At 39.3% G+C, this 25,593-nt stretch overlaps 1 protein-coding gene across 1 annotated transcript in view; it reads right to left on the reverse strand.

Annotated features, from left to right (window-relative positions):
- Positions 1-14,957: 14,957 nt before the first annotated feature.
- The window catches only part of LOC149500229 (uncharacterized), a 29,311-nt gene continuing 18,675 nt past the window's right edge, over positions 14,958-25,593 (reverse strand). Inside the window, exons 2-3 of the mRNA XM_089737645.1 lie at positions 16,155-16,252; positions 14,958-15,125 (exon numbers count right to left, since the gene is read on the reverse strand). Of these exons, the coding sequence (XP_089593771.1) occupies positions 14,958-15,125; positions 16,155-16,252 (266 nt within the window). The remainder of the gene's footprint in view (positions 15,126-16,154; positions 16,253-25,593) is intronic.

Below are 25,593 nucleotides of genomic sequence, written 5' to 3' on the forward strand. Positions count from 1 at the left end.
AAGACTACCGATTGGGAGGGCTAATTTTTTTAATTGCCCGTATAGGCAGCATACGGCCCACCTGATGGTAAGTGGTTATCGTCGCTTATGGACGTCAGCGACGCACTCCGCCAAGCTACAAAACGGGATCGATGGAGACAGCTGGTTGACGGAAGCGGACGGAGTCACGATCCTCAGCAGTGAGGGACCGATCGAAGAGAGAGAGAGAGAGATGGACGTCAGCAATGCCAGGGGCAGAGCCAAGCCGTTGCCTTTTTTTTATTGCTTAGTTGGGTGGAGGAGCTCACAGCCCACCTGGTGTTAAGTGGTTACTGCAGCCCATAGACATGTACAACGTAAATCCGGCACCCACCTTGAGATAAGTTCTAAGGTCTCAGTATAGTTACAACAGCTGCCCCACCCTTCAAACCGAAACGCATTACTGCTTCACTGCTTACCGTAAAATGCAGCTGATGTTGTTCTATAAATTTGCCGATTTTATTTTGTATTAACCATTCCTTCTTCATAACCAGGCGTCTTACATATCAGGCTACTGTCGCTCGTTTCATCCGCTTTAGGCTTATGCCGTCATAGCAATTAGCTAACCGCCAAAGTAAATAGTTTTGGGCTTAAGCGACCTTCACCTGTAAGTGTTACGTTGCTAAATAACTTTGTTTGTTTTGTTCTATACAAACACGTATGATGTTCGAAGATCAGCGGTATAGGTGCCCCTTAACAGCAAACTAAGAGGCGAATACTTTTTTTTTATTGCTTAGATAGGTGGACAAGCTCACAGCCCACCTGCGGTTAAGTGGTTACTGGAGCCCGTAGACATCTACGACGTAAATGCGCCACCCACCTTGAGATATAAGTTCACCCTGCCTATATCTGCCGTGAAACAGTAATGCGTTTCGGTTCGAAGGGTGCGGGAGCTGTTGTACTGTTAAAAGTGAGACCTTAGAACTTTATCTTAAGGTGGGTGTCGGCATTTACTTTGTAGATGTCTAAGAGCTCCGGTAACCACTTAATACCGGGTGGACCGGTATGCCACCAATCTACAAATAAAAAATATATATTTAATCTGCATTATTCTTCGTTTTTGAACCTGTTCATTGGAATTGCTTAATCCTTGACTTATACTGGTAAGAAATCACAAAACTCACAATAAAGGAAACGCAGTACATTTTCAATCTAGAAATAAAATGTTACCAACATAAAAATGCTAACTCGATATAAATAAATACGCTTCGAAAATAGTGTTGTGCTTGCTCTTTACGTACTATATAATATTTTTTTGTCGACGCCGCGACGTCCAAGTCACTAGTTTGTAATGTTAAAAGTTATGCGGTAATAATTACACACTAGTTGCGTAACTACGTAATTAAAAAAAAAACACTGTTGCCGCTAATTCACGGAAGCTATTATCTATTCTTTGAGATTGAAATAATAGAAAAAAAATACATGTTTTTACGTCATATTTTCGACTGACGCGGTGGCTTAGTGGTTATATAGTCATACCATCCGGCCTCGAAATAAACTTCCCTCTTTTTATTGATAAGATGGGTGGACGAGCCCACAGCCCATCTGGTGTTAAGTGGTTACTGGAGCCCATAGACATCTACAACGCAAATGCGCCACCCACCTTGAGATATAAGTTCTAAGATCTCAGTATACATAGTTACAACGGATGCCCCACCCTTCAAACCGAAACGCATTATTGCTTCACGGCAGAAATAGGCAAGGTGGTGGTACCTACCCGTACGGACTCACAAGAGGTCCAACCACCAGTAATTACGCAATATTCCTTTTTTTTCTACCTATGCTGATAGCCTTGAGAGGCTATTTCAGCTTCACCCTAACGTGTAGGTGAGCTCACGGGACTCAAACCGGGTGTGTTGCTAACACTGGCCCTAGCAAGAGAAGTGCTTCGCAGAATCTACCGCCAGATTGGAAACTCGACCCACTGAGAAGATCCGGCGAGAAACACAGTGGGCTGTGTCTATGGGTTAATTTACTCGTCGAGCACTTCGTCGCAAGCGACGGGTTACAGTAAAATATAAGATAGTTAACATGTTGCAGCTATTTTTTATTTTTTATTTATTTATTTATTTATGTACACACAGAAAACAAGACAGAGTAATAGGAAAATTATGTACAAAGGCACTGCTTATTTCTTTGAGAAATCTCTTCCGGCACACCTGCGAGAGGATAATGAGAATAATAATAAAAAGCGATGAGTGTGTGTAGAACAAATAACACATAACTAAAATAACAAATACAACATGAGAATTATAGTAATGCACATACACATAGCAAATATTATAAGTAACACAGTAACACTCGTATATGCGAAGAGTATAGAACCATGATCATTCGATTGATGAGAAATAAAATTGTTTGACCTTGTATATTTAAAAACAGAAACAGACTATCTAGTGCTAGCTAGCACTAGCTATCTAACTATCTAGCTATCTAGTGGCCCAACCCCTTAAACAGAATGTGTATAAGAGAAACGACCTAGCTCGTTTTGTCCTCTCGCTCCAAGGTCGAGTGGTTCGTGAGACGCTCTCTCTATTTTCTCACTCTCGCTCTTCGTAAATTGTTATTTTCTCTCTAGCCGTAACGAATCTGTCGCGAGTTAAATTTTACTCTCACGCGCCTAAAGAAGTTTTACTTCAAAAATATTTTCTAATCGCTAGTGTTTCTGCTATTCTGCCTATTTCCGTCGCGTTCCAGTTTGATCAGATGCATCGTGATATCATATTATTGATATTTAGCCGTCATATATCATAGCTAGTGGTGGTTCGTGTTATGTCTATTTACTCCGGTAACGATTAAACATTAAAATGGCTATGAGCCGAAGCAAGCAGTGAACTCGTCTGCTGAATCGCGAGGCGACAGGAATCGCGTCTAAATCTAAGATGCTGTACGTCCATGACGTGCAAGACCATTGTCGTGACATGTGAAACTTAATCTATACTAATATTATAAAGAGGAAAGATTTGTTTGTTTCGAATAGGCTCCGAAACTACTGGACCGATTTGAAAAATTCTTTTTCCATTAAAAGCCGACATTTTCCCTGATGAACATAGGCTACTTTTTTTTAAAAAAAATATATTTTATTTTTGGAGTTTACTCCTTTAGAATCGATTTACATATATAGGCCCGGGGTATGAAAATTATGGGGACCAAAATCGTACTAGCCTCTCTCGTGTTAAACGTCCAAACCGCGGCGGCGCCGTTATTTTGCCTCCGTGTTGACCGCAGGTGTCACGTACGGCGCGTCGCCCGGATTTCGGGCTTTTAACAGATAATCATAAAATTATAGTTTACTCTTTCTAATACATTTAAACTGTAACCAATGAATTTACCTTCTCTCTCACTGAATATTTACGACAAAACAACTGAAGGGGGCTGTGTGAATCAGTGTGAAATTCGAGCTCGGTTCGGTCGCACGTATTTGCGAATTATATAAAAATAACGGTTCAGTGAATTTGTTTATTGCTTAATAATGGAATTGTAAGTGTTCTTTCATTATATTTTACTAACACGGAGTAAATATTATTTGCATTTTATGACAAAAACAGTCTTTGAACCAGCGGCCTCGTCATTTTTTGAACCTAACGGTCGTCTTTAGTTCGTCGTTTTTAATAGAAAAATTAATAAAATCCAAACGATTTTTTGTAATGAGATCAATATTTTAATGAACTTAAATATAAGTATTACAAAGGACGTGTATTTTAGTCGCAAATATAAAAATTTCGACTTCAAAGATGTGAAACACACCTAAGCGTCCAGATTACGGATTCTGAACACGTCGGGTTTGACAGCCGATGTTCAAATTTAAAGATACGGCGCAGCAATCTGATATAAATTTCAATCAATTTGATATAAAAAAAATATTAATTTCTTTTTTTTTGTTTTAGATATTTGATTTTTTTTAATTTTGTACCAGTGATTGGATTCTTTGCATAAGCCGACTTCTTGAACTAATTTATACTTTTTTATTTGCATAGATGGGTGAACGAGCTCACGGCCCACCTGATGTTAAGTGGTTACTGGAGCCCAGATACATTTGCAACTTCTTTTTTTGTTTGTTTTATTGCATAGATGGGTGGACGAGCTCACGGCCCACCTGATGTTAAGTGGTTACCGTAAAAAGTTGATGATTTGTCATTGTTACCATCCGTATTGTTGCACAATACTAAAAAAAACGCTGCATGTGTTGTACACTTTTTTTTGCTATTTGGCGAGATACAGCTCGTTCACACATGGTCTCCATTCCACTGCCTTGCCCGAACGGGCTCTTGACGCGCACCCTAAAGTGCCCCGTTATTTATTACAACTACGCCGCGCGGCTCCGTTATCACAAAACCCTTCATTGTACCTCAAGTTGTTATTGTTTAACACTAGCAAGTGTTATGTTTAGTATGAACTATGCTTTACGTTGAAGTATTTTGTTTATTAGTATTCAACTACGTATTCAACTACGGTGTAGAATTATGATACACTGAACACAGAGATAACGCGTTTTTGAGCACGACTTGTGTATAAATAATAATATCTCAAAAAATTAAGCGATTACATAGGTTTTTTTATTTAAAATTAATTTTTTTAAACTATACAAATTATAATAAAAAATAGAACCATACACCTGTCCATACAAAATAATTTATTTACACCCCTTTAATTTTGCGTAAAAATCTGGCGGCGCGAGCCGTAATTCTAGATAAACTTTACGTGTCAGAGATACGCAAATACAACAGTCAGATCTACAATAAAAATAATCAACATAACTAGACTAATATTCTCACTAAATAAACAAAAATCATAGCGATAACATTTACCATTACTGAGAAAAATAAAAATTAGTGCAACAGTTCTCATTCACACAGTGAAATCACTTTCGTTTTACAGATTTTTTTGTTCTACATACCATACAATACAAAAAAACAATTACTATACAACATGGTACTTTTAAAGCCCTTTCTAAAAAGGTATAACACTTGTACATTGGATCGCATTGTACAATGTATTCAAAGGAAAACAAAAAAAAAATCAGATCTCTCAGTGCTCCAGCCTTAAATTGCACCAAGGACACTTCAAATTTGAAATTCAAAACTCTTAAAAGTTAGTTGACATATTTTGCTCATGTTTTTTACTATTCCCGCTGATAATAAGTTGATCTAACATATTAATCGTATTTAGTATGATAAAACAGGAAAAAAATAACAAAAAATGAGAGTAAAATTATGGCGTCAGCGAACAAAGCAAACGCCAAAATGTATCAGGTTTAGAAAAGCCTAAATTTTGTGTCTCATGCTGAAACCTTTATTTTTATGTATTAGTAGATTACTTACCTTATAAACAACAAAAGACCACGTAAATATAACCACCAAAAGTATTAAAATTATTGGAATTAAGTCACAATAAACACGTTGCTACGCACTCCCGCGATTCGACACACACTTAAAAATTTCTATAGCTGTTTCCTTTTTTTTGTCGAACGTTTTTGCGTAGTTTGGTCTTCGATCAATAATAGTACTAGATTAAAGATCAGGAACAAAAATAAGACGCTCCAGTGGCCACGTTTGCAGACACGAAAACATCTTCATTTCTTAGAAAAAAGTTTAATAATGTTAACGACTTCAGTTTATTCTAAACCTTAATACTTAAACATAAAGTTTAATTACCATTGCAAAATATATGTATTTAGGTCCTTTCGTCAGAAAAAGAATATTATGGAATAAATTTAAAATGTCACTTGAACATAAAAAGACATCAGTACAAAAATATTTATTCTAAAATGAGACTTAAGGCCTAATTTATAAGGTTAAAAATATTAGTTTAGAGAAAAAATACTTAGTGCATTAATTTTGTCATAAATAAATATGCATTTACTTTCTTCCAAATAAGCGCCACTACAGTTTACAATAAGTAGTTTAAAAAAAGTAACTCTATTGAAAAAAACAAGAATTTTATTTTTGCGGGAAAAATATTGCCAGCTTCAAAATTTTATATTTATATTTTTTTTTTTTGTATTTTTTTTTTGTATAATTTTTTTTTTTTTTTATTTTTTTTTTTTTTTTATTTTTTTTTTTTTTTTTTATTCTTCACGATAACATTGAAAAAAATGTTTATTTGACCTATCAATCAAATAGGTTCAAAAAAAAAAAGCAAATCATAATGTTTATTTTTTATTTTGAATAAGTCAATAAACATATAAGTATATATATCTGTACTTTATTAGCCTTCGTTGTTATTTTTCACTATTTTTAAGAATTTTTTTTGTATGTTTTTTCTTCCAGACATGTGGCTTTTTCGTTGAAGTGAATGCCCGGTTTCATGTAAATCTTGAATAATTAATTATTATACCACTTGCAAGCATATATTTTGCAAAATCTTAGTTTTTTTGAGACACTGTTTTTTGCACTAATTTTGAGTGTCATATTTGAGACGCTCATACTCAAAATCTATAAAATAAAACGACATGTCCATGTTTAAACTGGCTTGGCAATAAGCTTAAATTATTGGAAACAAAACACTTTTTGTCCCTGTCGTCAAAAACGTATTCTAATCAAATGAATTATGAGACCCACTCAAGTGACATTTGAAGTAGGTCGTTTATTTTGAAACGCGTGTTGTATAAACAAAATGTATGGGAACATGTGCCACTTTTATCGTGTTTGTATTAAGTACGTTAGTTTGTTTAAGAACTTTATAATATTACATCCAGCAAGCGTTTTAATTTTTTTTTATCGGAATATGAAAGTTAAATTTGCGTACCCCGTATTATTTTTATTAGAACTGTTAGGTGTAGTATTAGACATTACATAAAGAAATCTATCTTCTTGATAAATCCAATTGGAATTCTACAAAATTCCAATTAGATTTAGAGAAAATGTAGTTTTTCTAGATCTAGGTCTCGTGCCGCGCCGTTCGTGTTGATAGGCCGTACTACGTACCCACACGACGGGCAACGCGCGTTAAATGTCATTTCCACAGCTTAACCCGAGAAAGGCTAGCATGTCACACGAAATGCGTTATGCGCCTGATTGGCTCCTGATTGCGTGATGCGTGCGCGCGCCAATCAAAATCGTACTAGCATGTCACACGAAATGCGTTATGCGCCTGATTGGCTCCTGATTGCGTGATGCGTGCGCGCGCCAATCAAAATCGTACTAGCATGTCACACGAAATGCGTTATGCGCCTGATTGGCTCCTGATTGCGTGATGCGTGCGCGCGCCAATCAGGAGCCAACGCGCGGCCGCGTTATCGCAGGTGACGCCGGGCTGCTGCGCCGGCAGTCCGCCACAAAGCCTCGTACTGATCGCGCGTTTCTCTCATTATTGTATTTTCATATATTTGTTAGTCGTTTGTTTTGTGTCTCGTTAATTTGTTAATAATCTGTAGTGTATCGTGTTGTCGTAATATAGAACTATTTCTCGTATTGTTGGAGTTTACTCCTTTAGAATCGATTTACATATATAGGCCCGGGGTATGAAAATTATGGGGACCAAAATCGTACTAGCATGTCACACGAAATGCGTTATGCGCCTGATTGGCTCCTGATTGCGTGATGCGTGCGCGCGCCAATCAAAATCGTACTAGCATGTCACACGAAATGCGTTATGCGCCTGATTGGCTCCTGATTGCGTGATGCGTGCGCGCGCCAATCAAAATCGTACTAGCATGTCACACGAAATGCGTTATGCGCCTGATTGGCTCCTGATTGCGTGATGCGTGCGCGCGCCAATCAGGAGCCAACGCGCGGCCGCGTTATCGCAGGTGACGCCGGGCTGCTGCGCCGGCAGTCCGCCACAAAGCCTCGTACTGATCGCGCGTTTCTCTCATTATTGTATTTTCATATATTTGTTAGTCGTTTGTTTTGTGTCTCGTTAATTTGTTAATAATCTGTAGTGTATCGTGTTGTCGTAATATAGAACTATTTCTCGTATTGTTTCGTTTAATTTTTTATATCCAGTAAACTCCAGTCGTGCGTCGGAGCGGACACACACACTTTTTTTTTGGTGTCATGTGTGATTTAATGTTTCCGAAGCGAAGCGAGGGCGGGTCGCTAGTAATTTATAATGTGACGAGAGAAACCAAGGCGCGAAACTAGCTTGCAAAACGAATCGCGCCGGTCTCGTTGGTCAGTGTGATTAGTGCGAGATTTTTAACGTTCTCGATAGCGTAAAAGTTAACTCAAATTTGTATGCAGTTGGAACAGCGCCCCTAGCGGCTAACGTAGGCAAAAGTGTCAACTCCATACAAATTTGAGTTAACTTTTACGCTATCGAGAACGTTAAAAAACTCGCACTAAGCCCCCTTCACCCATTAAGAAGATTTTGTGTTTGAAAATCGCCATCTCTATGTTTGTATATGTACTTTTTTTTCGTTTTCTCATCACAGTTTTCGATTCAATATTCTGTTTTATTTTATATTCGAGATTATCAAGAATTTTAATAATTGCAACTATATTAATCTCTATTACTGTCTTCTAACACTTCCGCCATCCGTGTAGGTATGCCATACGTTTTATCACAATGAAAGTATACACAAGAATTTTTAGACTTGCAAAACATAACCGATAAGGTGAAAACATAAAAATTACATTTCAAAAGTCTAAACATCCATCGTAAGCGTCATAAAGTCTAGATTCAATGAAACGTTTGAACAACAGAATTGCCGACGTATCAGGTAATGATTTAGCAAGCATGAAGGTCGCGCAATCTTAACTGTTGAGTTAAGATGATTCTAGAGTATTAGAGAATTAAGTATTTAACGCGTTCGCTGCATTTTCATCACATTGGAAAAATTTGTACCTGTTTACGGGATTTGAAACGGTATAATCTCATCACTGGATACTCACACGTACTCACACGTACTCACATGGTCTGCTTACCCTTAAGACCACAATGTCTTAGGTCTAATCAACCACAAGAATAAAAGGCGGGCTCTCTGCAAGCCAGCACTACTATATCACTTAAAAGAATTTGTGCTCATAAACTTAAACAGTACTTCTCTTCTTAAAACACCACTTGAAAGCTCTAATTTTTTTATTGTTTAGTAGGGTGGACGAGCTCACGGGCCACCTGGTGTTAAGTGGTTACCGGAGCCCATAGAAATCTACAACGTAAATGCCGCCACCTACCTTGAGATATAAGTTCTAAGTTCTCAGTATAGTTACAACGGCTGCCGCACCCTTCGAACCGAAACGCATTACTGATTCACGGCAGAAATAGGCAGGGTGGTGGTACCTAGCCGTGCGGACTCACAAGAAGTCCTACCACCAGTAATTACGCAAATTATAATTTTAATAAGTCTATAAAACAATTTAAAGAGTCCAACAGTTGACTAACATTTCACCTTCAGTAAAAATTTATTGTCGTACACAGCTTGATCAAAATTCGCATTGCATAAATACAGCAAAAGATAATTCGACGCGTCATCGTCCGAACATTTACGAAGAATCAACAAAACATTGCTATTAAATCCACATTATATCTGATAAAAATCTTAATATTACCTCAATGCATCACGTGCGTGCAGATAAAATGATACACCTCAGGATTAACGTTTGTTTATTGGGAAATCGCACGGGTAGGTACGACCCGCCCGTTTCCGCCACAAATCAGTCATGCGCTCCGTTTTTGAATAACTGGTGGTAGGACCTCTTGTGAGTCCGCACGGGTAGGTACCACCGCCCCGCCTATTTTCTGCCGTGAAGCAGTAATGCGTTTCGGTTTGAAGGGCGGGTCAGCCGTTGTAACTATACTGAGACCTTAGAACTTGTATCTCAACGTGGGTGGCGCATTTACATTGTAGATGTCTATGGGCTCCAGTAACCACTTAACACCAGGTGGGCTGTGAGCTCGTACACCCATCTAAGCAATAAAAAAAAAACAATATTATTACGAGCTGAGGTCTGGGATAAATATAAGCTCTTCGTCGAATTATTAATTAAAACTGCGGGAATAAGCGCCGCAGGGAAGATCTTCCGCCGAGCGGGTGACATTACTCAGTAGACCGACGGTCCGAATGTTGTTCGGAACTTGTATACAGGGTGTCCCAGAAAGAATGGATAATCCTGAAACACCTCATAGTAGAGCTATTGGGGACTAACAAAATAAACAAAATACGCTTTTATAGAAAATCCAACTAAAAAATAGAAAATAAATTTTAATAAATTTAAATTAAAATTAGTGTAAGAAAAAATATTTTATTGTAAAAAAAAGCGTGGTATACAAAAGAGTAGGTATGCATGCGTGTGTGTCAAATACATGGTAGGTAGTGTGTGTCATAATTTATTTATTGATTACATAAATTTTTAATGCATAATTTAAAAAATAATTAACACTAGAGGTCCCGTAGTAGTCGAAATTCGACTATAATTAATTGGAATTGTAAGTTTGTACACTATTAAGATTGTATTTTATACTTCTATAATCACAAATTTCGCCAAGACTACACTATAAAAAATATTAACAAAGACAAATAATATTTAATCTATTCTCAATTTGACAACAGACGTCAAGAACAAAAGTTTGACAATAAATAGTATGCATGCGTGTGTGCGTCAAATACATGGTATGTAGTGTGTGTAATGTTTTCTTTATCGATTTAATGTATCTTTTATGCATTATTTTAAAAAAATATTAGCGTTGTGCACTCCTTCTCTATATTCTCTATAATGTGGGAAATTTCATACTCCTCTGTCCTTTGTTTCACGTATTAATATATAGGTAATAAATAATGAGATTGATTCGAGCTATTGTCTTTCCAAAATTTCATTTAAATGTAGTCTTATTTCCGCGGGTTCTAAAGAGACCTTCCACATGTCCATGTCTCGAACGACGGATCTTGTAGGTTGTATGATACTTAAGTTCTCTAATGCTGACATGTTTTGTTTGTCACTTGTATAGAAATGCTATTTTGGAATATTTATAAGGTTTTAGTTCGATGATTTCTTTTTTTTATAGTGTAAGTTGGTGTACATAATAATAATATGTGCGTATTGTGTAGCTTTTGTTTTTTTGTGTAAATTTCTAAATTTCTCTTTTTTTCTTCCTTTATTCACTTTCTACTTATATGTGATTTTGATGGTGGAAACATGTTTGGTTATTGTTTTAGCTATTTTTGTAAATATTACGTTTGTATTGTACCTACTATCGGTTTCCCAAATAAATAAATAAATGAAATAAATTAATTAATTTTCTCGTCGCCATAAACGCTAACTCGATAATGAGTTTTTAAACATTAAATTTATGCAACTTCCAAAAAAACATTAAACATTTGACCTTCAGTGTTCACATTTCGTGTACATTACTTTGAAATACGTAAGTATCTAAACGTCACTTAGACTTGAACTTTGATATTGGGAAGTCTTTGTTAGTCGGTAAGGCAAAAAAAAAAAAAATTTGCGTATATACAACAGATGGGCAATGTCTTGCGCGATGGGAAATAGCAAAGTAGAAGGAGAGAGACCCCGCGGCCGATCAACTAGTCGCTGGTGTGATCAACCACCCAACTGCGCTGCCAGTCGCGACCGCCATTCGAGAAGCTGAGACCCGGAGGAGGTAGAAAAATCTCACGAGACAGGCCACGGTCAAGTTTCAGGGACACGATCTTCAGTAATGAAGAAAGCGTTTGAAGTCGTCGTGGCCTAACGGATAAGACGTTCGGTGCATTCGTGTTGAGCGATGCAACCGGTGTTCGAATCTTAGGCGGGTACCAATTTTTCTAATTAAATACGTACCTAACAAATGTTCACGATTGACTTCCACGGTGAAGGAAAATAACATCGTGTAATAAAAATCAAACCCGCAAAAATATAATTTTCCTAGTCTAGTATAGTTACTGTAGTTACTATAGTTGCTGTAGTCCTAAGATATTGTTACATATGCCCTTCGACAATAACGCAATATCGATAATAATCCACCGTGGTTACCGTCGCCCATGGACTTCAGCAATGCCAGGAGCAGAACCGAGCCGCTCGGTCTACCGTTAAGTACTCTCCGCAAGCCTCGTTTGAAGAAGGACATGTCATAGCGCTCGGAAAACACCGTGGAGCTCATTCCAAAGTCGGATGGTACGTGACAAAAATGATCTCTGGAAGCACACTCGGTCAAGTTAGAGTTAGGTTTTATTCCCACTTCGACTGCAGACTTTTTTACTGGTGGTAGGACCTCTTGTGAGTTCGCGCGGATGGGTACCACCACCCTGCCTATTTCTGCCGTGAAGCAATAATGCGTTTCGGTTTGAAGGGTAGGGCAGCCGTTGTAACTATACTTGAGACCTTAGAACTTATGTCTCAAGGTGGGTGGCGCACTTACGTTGTAGATGTCTATGGGCTCCAGTAACCACTTTACACCAGGTGGGCTGAGAGCTCATCCACCCATCTAAGCAATAAAAAAAAAAGAAACGATCTCTTAACACATTGTTTGAAATACAAATAATAGACGAAAATTAAATCTCATAGTTTCATCTTAAAGAGCGTAAGTTGGTTTTGATCAAATAAATGAATATTTATATGAGTAATATAATTTACATGTTAAATGTGTTTCGGTTTAATATACCTAAGCGTCACAAGCGTAAATAAATTTAGAAAATTTGGTTCTGTAAATGTTATAATCAAACGGATATTGGAACATTCGCATAACTTATCAGATATTTAACAATAATATCCGACATATTTTTGGTAAATTTGTAACACCGAAAGAATAAAACGGGAAAATTTTAAATCAATAATTTCGTAGGTACTCAAGCTACGTTAGAAATATTTTGATCACATTGCCATTTAAAGTGAAAATATTTAACTCCTAATAAACTTAATAAGCCGTATATAAAATTGTTAATATTCAAAAATAAACATCACACCACTAATCAGGACTACAACATAACAAAAACAACGAAACAATAAAAATCCCAACACTTTTTTGCAATTTTAATGAATTGGCGCGAAATATTTTGACACTTCAAAGTTCAAATCACGGTAGCACATCACTTAAGTAATTTTACTCACAAATTGACATTAATTGTACGAACAGAAAACGTATTAAACCGAAATCTATTTGTATTCATACAAACACACGTACACGCTTTGAAAATAAAATATTTTTCCGTCAATCTACCACGACGATTGAATTAATACTAAGACAAATTCTATCCACACCAAAAAAAGTGTTAGTTACCGCCAACATCAAAGTGACGTTGCAATGTGGCCGTGAACTTTACTGAACGGATAATTTAAAATACTAGATGCGTTCCATAAATACAAATTAGAAATTATCGCCTTCTTCCCATATACACAGCCCACTGATTTTCTCGCCGGATCTTCTCAGTGGGTCGCGTTTCCGATCTGGTGGTAAATTCTGCGAGGCGCTGCTCTTACTAGGGCTAGTGTTTACAAGTTCTATTATGCCGAGCCCCGTGAGTTCGTCCGCCACTCAAAGCTTCTTGAGGCTATTGACGGGTAAGCAAAAAAAAAACAGTTGACAGAGAATGACCGAGAGCGTGTTACTAATTAGTAAACGGACAGTCAGAACTTCGAAAATATGAGGTTCTGTATTTTTTTTATTGCCCTTGTAGGCAGACGAACATACGGCCCACTTGATGGTGAGTGGTTACCGTCACCCATGGACCCTACCGCTACCGCTTAATACTCTCCACAAGCCTCGTTTGAAGAAGGACATGTCATAGCGTTCGGGAAACACCGTGGAGGGGAGCTCATTCCATAGCCGGATGGTACGTGGCAAAAAAGACCTCTAGAAACGCACTGTAGATGACCGCAGTGGCTCCAGGTAGTATGGATGAACTCTACTCCGGTGGCGGGCGGTGCGATGGTAAAAACGAGATGCCGGTATCATCTCGAACAATTCCTCAGAGCACTCCCCATGGAACATACGGTACAAAATACAGAGGGAACCGAAGTCCCTCTGCAGACCCAGAGGTTCCAAACGATCCGTGAGGATGGGATTATCGACAATCCGAGCGGCCCTCTTCTGTATGGAGTCAAATGGAAGAGGCTGGTATTTGGGAGCCCCGGCCCAGAGATTGGAGCAGTACTCCACGCGAGGTCGGACTTGTGCTTCATAAAGCAAAAGACTTTGTCCAGGCGTGAAATACCGCTTCGCTCTGTTGAGGACTCCCAGCATTTTGGACGCCAACTTGGCTTTGCCTTCCAAATTACTCCGAAACTGGACATCGCTCGAAATGTCGACCCCAAGTATCCCGATTCTACTATATTCTTTATACGTGCTACATCAGAACTTTTGGAAGCGATTTTGATGATTTTTTTGATACTTTGGCTTTAATAGTGGTAGCTAACCGTGCGGGCTCACAAGAAGCCACCAATCAGTACCACCGGGAAGTAGCCGTATTAATGGTCTGGTCTGGTACTAGTCGTACGATCGGTGTACCGGAGGGACGAAGCCTCGTAGGGAGGCCCAAGTAGCTGGTCTGACCCTATGGAAGGGGATTTACGTGAGCTCCAAGTGCTGGATTGACCAGGTGTTGCGTAGCGCGGGGATAAATGGTGGGGTTTATTGTCGGAGGCCAAGACCAGCTTCAAGATCATAGCGTCAGCGCAGTACGAATTGAGTGGACACACTGTACATATCATCAGTAAAGTACACGTCATTTCGGATCCTCCCGATCCACTAACGGTGCCTTTAGGTACCTCAAGCACCGGTCATCGTGCTCGTCGAACCCGTCGCTTGCGACGAAGGGCTTGACGAGTAAGCTAAGAGACAGTCCACTGAGTTTCTCGCCGGATCTTCTCAGTAGGTCGCGTTTCCGAGCCAGTGGTAGATTCTGCGAAGCACTGCTCTTACTAGGGTCCGTGTTAGCAAATTCGCCAGGTTTGAGCCCCGTAAGCTCACCTAATCGTCCGATAACGCTGATATAGCCTCTCAAGGCTATCAGCGTAGGTAGGAAGAAAAAAAAACAGTAAAGCAACTGAGATATTATCAGCAACTCACCTTAGTCGACTCCTCTTCTCGGCCAAGGCTAGCTGTTGAGCTGGAGTCAACATCCTCCTGATGTTCGCTGGAGGGGCGTTGGGGAATAAGTCTCTCCCCTCGTGGGCCGGCCCGTCGTCCAGTCCCGGATCGGATTCATCGCCAACAATAAATGTAGGCTCTACCTGGAATCAAACACATACTTATATAGGTAAATATCAAAATAAAATAAAGGCGAGATTAAACCGTAAAAGTTATTGTCATTATGTTTTTTTTATTTCTTTTTTTCATTGCTTAGATGTGTAGACGAACGAGCTCACGGCCCACCTGGTGTTAGGTGGTTACCGGAGCCCATAGAAATATAAATGCCACCACCTATCTAGAGATATGAGTTCTTAGGTCTCAGTTTTTACAGTTGTACTGTAATGTAAGTAATGTAATGTTGTAATGGACCTAAAAGACAAGACGTCCAGTGCATTCGTATGTAGCGATGCACGGGGTGTTCGAGTCCCGCAGGCGGTTACCAATTTTTCTAATGAAATACGTACTTAACAAATGTTCACGATTGAGTTCCACGGTGAAGGAATAACATCGTGTAATAAAAATCAAACCCGCAAAATTATAATTTGCGTAATTACTGGTGGTAGGACCTCTTGTGAGTCCGCGCAAGTTGGTATCACCATCCTGCCTATTTCTGCCGTGAAGCAGAAATTCGTTTCGGTTTGCATTTCGCATTTACGTTGAAGATGTCTATGGGCTCCAGTAACCACTTAAAACCAGGTAGGCTGTGAGCTCGTCCACTAATTTAGGCAATAAAAAAAAAGAAAAAAGTTAACATTGATTTTAAATAAAGAAGATTTAAAACATTGAAAATGCAATCGTTGTCAAATACTTGTCAAAATTATCATAATTCGAGGGTTAAAAGACTTTTTGTTTTACGCGACATGTTTTGCAACTTTACAGGAGAGCCATTTAAAGTTTAAAATTTGGAAAATCATTAATAACTAAAAAACTTCTTCAGCTATTTGAATGGAGTAAACTTAATTGAAGTTCAATTAAAAACATCGAACTATTGATGGTAATACCAAATAAAAGGCACCTCTATTTACAAAGATACCTAAATGTCGCGTGTTAAGCGAAATGTCATACCAAATATCCTTGCACCCTCGATATAGTGTATTATCTGTGCTTGTCACTTAAAATATTATACTCACATTTCGTCCTTCATCGGAGTCGATTTTTTCAAAATTATCGCTCTCGCTCGACGAACGCTGCTCCTGTGGTAATTGGACGGAATCGTCCGCCATGTTATCTGTAAAACAAAAGTTTAGATTTAAAAGTTAAGACTTATTGTGTTTCTATCGCAGCAAAACGTAATCAAAGTAGATTGCTATTCAAAATGAAAAGGCGTTACTCATTGTTTATGCTTCATTTTTTTTTTGTTTTTTCGTGTTTCATGTTTCTCGCAACGTACATCCAAATAAATTATTATTATTTAATAATACTTATTATTAGTACTTATTATTAATACTTATCACTTGCGCGGATGAGAATTAATGCATTGCCATTTAAAGTACGATTGCTGTTACAATACAATTTAATTTGCATGTGTCAAAGATTGGTAAGCCTTTTGCGCTCGAATGCCCATTGCTCAAGTTATCGAGAAAAAATAAAATGACAACTGACAGATTCCATTCGTTCAAACGTCGAAGAATGCCGGGAAATATCTCTGACGGTAAGCGAAGGAATTCCATAATTAAATTCCAACGATCCACGGTCGCTTAATGGAATTTTATTGATAACGCCTCTGTGTAATGTATAATGGTTAAAGCTTACGATCGATTTTATTCTCGTTGATTTGCATAGTATTATATTAATTTACGCAGATGGTTTCGTGATTCACGCGTGAGCTAATAAATCTGTGTTTACACCGCAGTATTAATAGCGTCGCCTGTATTTACGCATTTGAACAACAGCTGTAGGCTTCAAGTCAATTTATTTGAACCCCAAAAGACACACTGGTGTTCTCTGCTATGGGGCAGGGCAGTCCAAGGAGTTGGTATTTATTAATAACTATTTAGTATTTTTTTTATTTGTTTAGAATAATAATTTATGAACAAATATAGAGCCGTTGCCTCCCTATGACATGGCACTCCTTTCGACATTCTATCAATATCAGGAACTTTAGGCGGGAACGCGAAAAGCGAATTCTGTGAATTACTTATTAAATTATATTAATTTAATTCGTCTTCAGGTTTAAATCTTAATAAACATGGTTTATAAGCTGTTTAATATCTGTAAAAGTTCACAAAGAGCACTTTTTTATCCTACCTAATCACTGGTATCCTAAGGGGCTATTCCAACTTCGCGCGGACGGGGAAGTGAGCTCACAGAGTTCAACCTGAGAGAATTGTTAACCCTAGCCCTAACAAGAGCAGTGCTTCGCAGAATCTACCACCGGATCCGAATCGCGACCCACTGAGAAGATCCGGCGAGAAACTCAGTGGGCTGTGTATGGACTAGTTCGCTCGTCGAACTTTTCCTCGTAGTCGACAAGTTCGACGGGGTCGGTGATCGGTGCTTGAAAAGCTTAAATGCACCAAAGAGTTCAAATGTTCGAATGAGTTCATCTTCATGCTCCGAGTTGAAATTAAAAGTGTTTGAAGTTTATCAATAAGCTCACAACAAAAACTTCCATTCAAATCGCATACCTACAGATTATATCATAGTACATAAAAATTCAGGCTAAATTAAGTATCTGTTTCAATAAGCGCAATGATTACATCAGACAACAAACAAAGATCAAATTATAGTTAAAAAGATATTAAATCAACGGCTACCCCACCCTTCAGAACGAAACGTATTACTGCTTCACGGCAGAAATAGGCAGGGTGGTGGTACCTACCCGTGCGGACTCACAAGAGGTCCTACCATCAGTGAATAAAATAAAAACGTATGAAATTTCGGGGGCTAAAAACAAAGGGAAGATCTTCCACCGCATGATATTGCTCGGTAGTCCGACGGTCCATATGTTTTTTTTGGCTACCCATTCTAGTAACCTCGAAGGGTTATACTAGAATCAACGTATAGGTAAGTTCAAGAGGCTCAGCCTGGCGAATTTGCTAACACTGGCCTTAGTAACAGCAGTGATTCGCTGAATCTACCACCCGAACCGCGACCCACTGAGAAGATCTGTCGAGAAACTTAGTGAGCTACCAAATTTTGATATTCGGAACTTGTATATAATATGTAAGCTTATCTCATAAAATGTCGTTAGCCAGGTTCAGGCCTCTGTCAAATATCTTGTGTTCTACTCGTATAATAATAGCTACCGCCACAAAAATCAGCTGTATTTTTTTCTCCTTGAGGACAGTCAACGTTTTGTTTATGTATGCCTCAAAAGCTCGCGTCTTTTTTGGCTCGTAAATATTTGTAACATGCGCAAGGCATACCTACTATAAAATTATCAGAACGTATGAACAGATATATGAGGCCGTCGCGGCGCAAAAGTGACTCTAGTTATTATGGAGCAATGAGGTTAAAGTTTTCATGAATTTGAATTTGAGTAGGCAAAAAAAACAATAGGCGCAAAAATAATGCTTGCAAAGCAATCTGTTATCTATAGGCGAAACTATGGATAGGCCGGTTTTGCATCAAAATTTATTATATTTTAAATTGCATTAAACATCTATGCATGATTATGAAAAAATGTGGGCTAGGCCACTTTTGCGCTGACGGCCTCATATGAACATGTTGATTCGCTTAGCACAAACATCAAACCTGCATGCAATCCTGACCTTTTTTCTTGTCCTTTCTCTGTCCTGTTTGCTGTTAATTTTCTTAATTAGGTTATGTCGCTCCGTTTTTGATAAGCGATGTTTCGATAGTGAACTTTCGATAATGATTTGTTCGGTTATCGCGTGTCGCATACGTAATTATAGTTGTTGCAAAGCTCGAGCGCGCGTCGCCTTTATTCGTAGTTGTAATCGTAAATACACATTTTTGTTAGTGTGTGTACCCGACGGAGCGGTCTAGTAGCTACTACATTGACGCGTATACAGATTGCTCACTCAACAACTAAGGACGGCGCGCAGTGGTACTTTGCAACGACTATACGGTTGAATCTGGAGGGACTATTCTAGCTTCACCTAACTGGTAGGTGAGCTCATGGGACTCAGCCTCAGAGAATCTTGTTAAAATCTGCCCTAGCAAGGGCGGTGCTTCGCTGAATCCACCACCGGATCCGAAACGCGACCCACTGAGAAGATCCGGCGAGAAACTCAGTGGGTTTTGTCCGTGAGCAGTTTTCAAATTTATTCAGATGTTTCGTAAACGAATTCCTACCGCAATTACATCACGGTTGGTTATCTCAAGGCGCGCATTAAAATTATTGCGTAAAACAACGACATTTCAAACAATAACATTGTCGTGTCTGAAAACTGACCTTGGACGTTATTAAATAAATTTAAAAAACGCTGAATTAGAATCATGATTAATCTAAAAATTACGTTAATGTACCGTTTAATATAATATAAATGAAAACTTTATAATTGTGAGCCCGCAATCTAACCGCAAACGCGCATTGTAATATAAACTGTATATCGACGCTTGAAAGGCAAACGTGACTAAGCGACAATAACTGCTTTGTACATAAATGACAGGCAATAACCATATTCGATATATCTAAGTCTATTAAAATCATTTCAATCCTACAGCTGCTAGCTAGATTCTACTACAGCTAGATTCGTTAAAATATATTTTGTTTTCAGGTATTTCAACTTTAAATAATTAATTAGTCTACTGTAAAGTTCACGCATTGTCGCTTAGTCAGGTTTGCCTTTCAAGCGCCGATATATATAATTAAATTTTCGGATCGCATTTCTTTATACTGTGTCAGGAATCGCCTATGCATCTTCATTCATTGTGCTGTCGAGATGAACTGACCGGTTATTGTTCTCGTCAAACCTGTCGCTTCCGACGAAGGGCTCGACGAGTAAATTCTCACTGCTCTTGCTAGGGTTAGTGTTAGAAACGACGTCAGGTTTGTGCCCCGTGAGTTCACCTACTAATTCTGTGAATCTAGTATAACCCCTCGATGTTAACAGAATAGGTAGGTAGTAATTATTTGCCGCGACATTCGATTCTGGAATACTAGATTAATTAACGCTATGACGTGTCTGTCTTTAAGCAAAGCTAGTTTTCAAATAAAATTGTGATAGATATCACATCGTGATTGCTGGTAACCACTTAGCACTAGTGTTAGAACCACCACGTTCTCGATAGCGTAAAAGTTGACTCAAATTTGTATGCAATTGGAAAGTTTGCCTACGTTTGCCGCTAGGGGCGTTGTTCCAACTGCATACAGATTTGAGTTAACTTTTACGCTATCGAGAACGATAATAAACTCGCACTAAGTATACTGTTGGGCCGTGGACATGTCACTCTTTTACGTTATTAAATAGGAATGCCGTCTGTCGAATGACCTCTTTCCTGAAGTTCCGAGCATAGCTCTGGACTGTGGTGTATTGTCCAAGCAATTATAATAATGACTTACAATTATTGGAGCGTATGTGTTAAATATCGTTACGCGGGTAAGAGTGACGCCATCTATCGTCGAATAGAAGAAACGAATATCAAAAGGACTAGTAAAATCGAGATCGCTCGAGAAGTGCAACGCCATTTATTATCAAATAGCGGAAACACATATCGAAACGACTGGCCCTATACAGAATGTTCTCGATAATTCTAGGGATGTCGTATCGACTGTAAAAGCGTTGCAGAGATGATACGGAGGCAGTTAGTAATCGGATCTACTTGAAGCGAAACAGCGAACGGATCACCGGATAAAGTCGTCGTGGCCTAAAGGATAAGAAGTCCGGTGCATTCGTATCTTGCAATGCACCGGTGTTCGAATCCCGCAGACAAGACCAATTTTTCTAATGAAAAATGTTCAACTCACTCAAAAATGTTCAATGAACTGCTGTTCATAAATGACTTCCATGGTGAAGAAACATCGTGTAATAAAAATCAAACCCGCAAAATTATAATTTTCGCAATTACTGATGGTAGGACCTCTTGTGAGTCCGCACGGGTAGGCACCACCACCCTGCCTATTTCTGCCGTGAAGCAGTAATGCGTTTCGGTTTGAAGGGTGGGGCAGCCGTTGTAACTTTTCTGAGACCTTAGAACTCATATCTCAAGGTGGATGGCGGCATTTACGCTGTAGATGTCTATGGACTCCGGTAACCACTTCGCACCAGGTGGGCTGTGAGCTCGTCCATCTATCTATGCAAAAAAAAAACCTGAAGCGAAGCAGAAGAAGCGAATTACGAATTGTAACGAGCTCTGTAAGTGTTTTAAGTGTAAAATTTTTTAATTTGTACTTCGGTTGATGTTTTATTTATCCCGAACCCCAGCGCGTAACCAATATATTGGTTGTACCCGATTCATGTGTGTGTGTGTGCTTCCCATACGCACGGGAAGAGACCATCCATCTGTCTGCCAATCAGGCCACAGACGCCTGCTGCGGAAGAGAGAACAGCCCAAGAGAGTCCACCGACCTAACCCTGCCTTAATGTGTCTGTATTTCAACATTTTAATACTATAATCGGTTATATTCAAATTTACTAAGTGTATTTATTACCTATAGCTGACCCGGTACACTTTGTAGTGCCTCAATCGATAAATAAAAGACCTAAACTTTTGTATAAAATAAACTTAAAACAAACAAAAGGAATCCGTCCGACGGGGGACACATCAAAGGAAAAACAAAATTGTTATTTTTGTTTCATTCCGAGCATTTTCATATTAATCTACCTTTTAAACCTTCTCTAGACTTCCACAAATAATTCAAGACCAAAGTTAGCGAAATCGGTCCAGCCGTTCTCGAGTTTTAGCGAGACTAACGAACAGTAATTCTTTTTGTATATATAGAAGATAGTTCAAATTTATCGAGCAATAAAAAATAAAAATTATCTATGTACTTGATTGAGGTTATCGAATGTCAAAAGTCAAGTTGTCGTGCTGTCAGTGTCAGCTGTCACGAAGTGTCCATTCGTTGCACATCTGAAGGTGAACCGGGACAAACGATATCAGCCGAGGAAGTGCTTGTCTGTTTGTCGTGGAATATTTTTGTATGGTTCGTTTAATTGTGCTCTTGATAAAGATTTTTTTTTCGGTAGCATTGCTATTTCTTATTGCGACTCAATGTGCTTAGTGCGAGTTTTTCAAAGTTCTCGATAGCGAACAGAGCCCCTAGCAAACGCCCCTAGCCCGTAGGCAAACGTTCCAACTCCCTACAAATTTGAGTTAACTTTTACGCTATCGAGAACGTTAAAAACTCGCACTAAGCACACAGGTCCGTCACAGCGTTATTGGTATCGCCGTGTTCGATACATTGAATTCAAACCACCTTTGAGAGCAATACAATGTTTTTTTTTTGTCTTGGGCCTAGGAGCATACGGCCCACGAATTATCTAAGCAAAAGTAAATTGCAAACATATGTTCTTTAAAATTTAAGACTATACAAACACGAATATTTCCAATGAAATAAAAATTGTCTTTTTAATTGCTAATATGCGTGGACGATCCACGGCTCACCTGGTGCTAAGTGGTTACCGTAGCCCGTAGACATCAACAACGTAAATTAATCTTATCCAATTTTTATTTGCTTGAACGGCCGGTTCGTTCTTTATCGTCAATTTAGGTATTTTAAGAAGGGCATTGAAAAATGACCACTGCCAGTGTACAGACGTCCTCATTCCTTTTCTTTTTTCAGTTTCGCCCTAAGTGTATTATTATCAGATAATAACCATAGATATGGTCCAACCAGACCATAGATATGGTCTCGCCAAATAACGTTTGTCAAATCTCCGACACTTTTCGGCGGGAACGCGAAATGAAGTAATGAAACGAAATGAGATGAGATGATATCGGATAAAATATAATCTCTGTAAAATGGTGGTCATTTATTGAGACTTTTTCAGTGGACTTTTTGGAGGATCCCGAGAAGCTACGTCCAGCGGCTTTGTTTTATTTTCCCACATTTGTGCACTTTCACAGATTACAGTTAATAATTAAAAACAGTTAATAAACCACCGTTATTACACATTTGAACCTTAACAAACACTAAATAGACAAAATAAAACAAATCACACAACTTCACTCTTCGCATTCCCGCCAAAAAGTCCTTTATATCATAGTTATAGGCATCACCATAGGGAGGGAAGGGGGAGAGCGGACTTACAATCTTTCCGGCCCCAATTGTCAACCTCACCTGCACGCGCGGATAACTCATCATCCGCGGCGGTATCTTCGTGTTACCGCGGTCCTCCTGCTAGATAACGGACGAGGCAATGGCGACCGAGTAGTGGCGGTATAACCATAATCCTGGCCAGTGGTCAGAAGAGGCTTCAGAGGCCTTGGGGTTCAAATAACCTCAAAAAGTCTGGTGCAGAAGGCAAGGGGAAACCACTGCAACTACTTTCCCAAGAAAATCGTCATGGAAGTAAACATTATGGAACCACGATTGCCATGCGAACCGCCTGGCGACCGGCGCTGCATCGCTTCCGGGGCATGCGGTGGGAAATGGGCTACCGGCCACGTCGGAGTAGGAGACCAGGCTCCGCGTGGAAATAATGTTACTGGAAACTCTGCGGCCTTACCTGTCAAACTCCGAAAAATTCAGAAGATAGGAACATGGAACGTGCGTGGTTTGCTGAAACCCGGTAAGATTGACATTGTGGAAGGGGAGGTGACTAAGTGTGATTTGTGTATATGCGGACTAAGCGAAACACACTGGAGAAACAGCGGACATTTCTTCACAGAGAACCATGCTGTATACTTTTCTGGAAATGACAATGATAGTCAGAACGGGGTGGCAATTCTTGTTCCAAGGCATAAGAAAAATTGTGTAATAGGATACGAGCCAGTTAGCGACCGCATCATATCTATGAAACTGAAAGCGTCGCCTGTAAACCTAAACCTTATACAGGTATATGCCCCTACTAGCACTGCACTACTCGAAGTTTTGGAGAATTTTATAGAGAACTGCAGATAGTGATTGCGAAAGTCCCCAACAGAGAGCTGCTTGTTATAATGGGTGATTTCATTTCGAAAATTGGAGCTAACTCTAATTTGTATAACAACTGTGTAGGGAAATTCGGGCTTGGATTGCGAAACGAAAGAGGTGAAAGATTGATGCGGTTCGCAAATGAAAATGGCCTGACCGTGGCGAACAGCTTATTTCAGCACCACCCTCGTAGACTGTACACCTGGACATCACCTGGAGGAAAGCACCGTAATCTGATCGATTATATACTAATTAGATCTCGTTGGCGCACATCTGTTCTTAATGCCCACACACTACCTGGGGCCTGTTGTGGTTCGGATCACGAACTTCTGGTCGCAAAAATTCGACTGAAGCTCAAGGCTGCCCGATCTCCTAGAGCGCAAAGGAGGATCGAAGTAACAGATAGGGCAAAGTTTACTGCGGCGTTCGAACGGAAATGGACAGAGTGGACTGACGTCAATCACAATGAGGCTACACCGGAAATGTTATGGAGCAAGGCTAAACAACTCATTCAAAATGCAGTAATAGAGTCCAAACCAATATCGGAAATGCGCAAACGCCAACACTGGATGACCGATGGTACGCTCACCCTGATTGAAGAGAGACGTCGAAAGAAAGCTCAAGGCATAGACACGAACAAACTGAATGTATTGTCTGCCAATATTCAGGCCAGCTGCAGACGAGATCATAACTCTCATCTTCGTAACATTTGTGAAGAGGTCGAAAAACATGCTATGAAGCATGAATCTAGAGATCTCTACCACAAAATACGGTTCATTACCAAATCACTGCCATCTAAGACCTGGGCTATTGTAAATGATAAAAACGAACTGATAACAGAGTTGGATCAAATCTCTGAAACATGGAAGAGTTACTGTCAATCGTTATTCCAGGATCCACAGTCACGGCAATTTACAAGTACAGATCCAAACGATGAGGACTTGGAGCCAAGCATTCTCCTGTCTGAGGTTAGGGCTGCTATAAAACACCTCAAAAACAGGAAAGCGACTGGTAGAGATGCAATTCCTATTGAAACAATAAAAGCCTTAGGAGAACGCGGTGACCACATATTTCATAAGATATGCAACAGGGTATGGCAGACGGGAGTTTGGCCGTCGGAATGGACACATACCGTGTTTACTCCCCTGCATAAAAAGGGCTCTACGAAGAAATGTAACAACTATCGTCTAATTGCTCTTACATCACATTCTAGCAAAATTATGTTACATATTCTGAATGAGCGATTAAAAACCTATCTGTCCAAAGAGATTGCTCCGGAACAGGCCGGTTTCGTGAGGGGGAAAGGCACTCGGGAACAAATTTTCATCGTACGTCAGATAATTGAGAAAGCAAGAGAATTCAACAGGCCGACATACATTTGTTTTGTTGACTTCTCCAAAGCGTTTGACTCGGTGAAATGGCCTGTTTTGTGGAAGACCTTACTGGATCTGGGGACACCGAAACATCTTGTGCACCTACTGAGACGCTTATATGAGAATGGTACGGCCTCGGTGCGCGCGGATGACGTTCTCTCTGATAACTTCCATCCAAGTGCTGGGGTTCGCCAAGGTTGCATTGTATCG

Source organism: Bombyx mandarina, chromosome 23 (assembly GCF_030267445.1).
Source record: "Bombyx mandarina strain Sakado chromosome 23, ASM3026744v2".
NCBI lineage: Eukaryota > Metazoa > Arthropoda > Insecta > Lepidoptera > Bombycidae > Bombyx > Bombyx mandarina.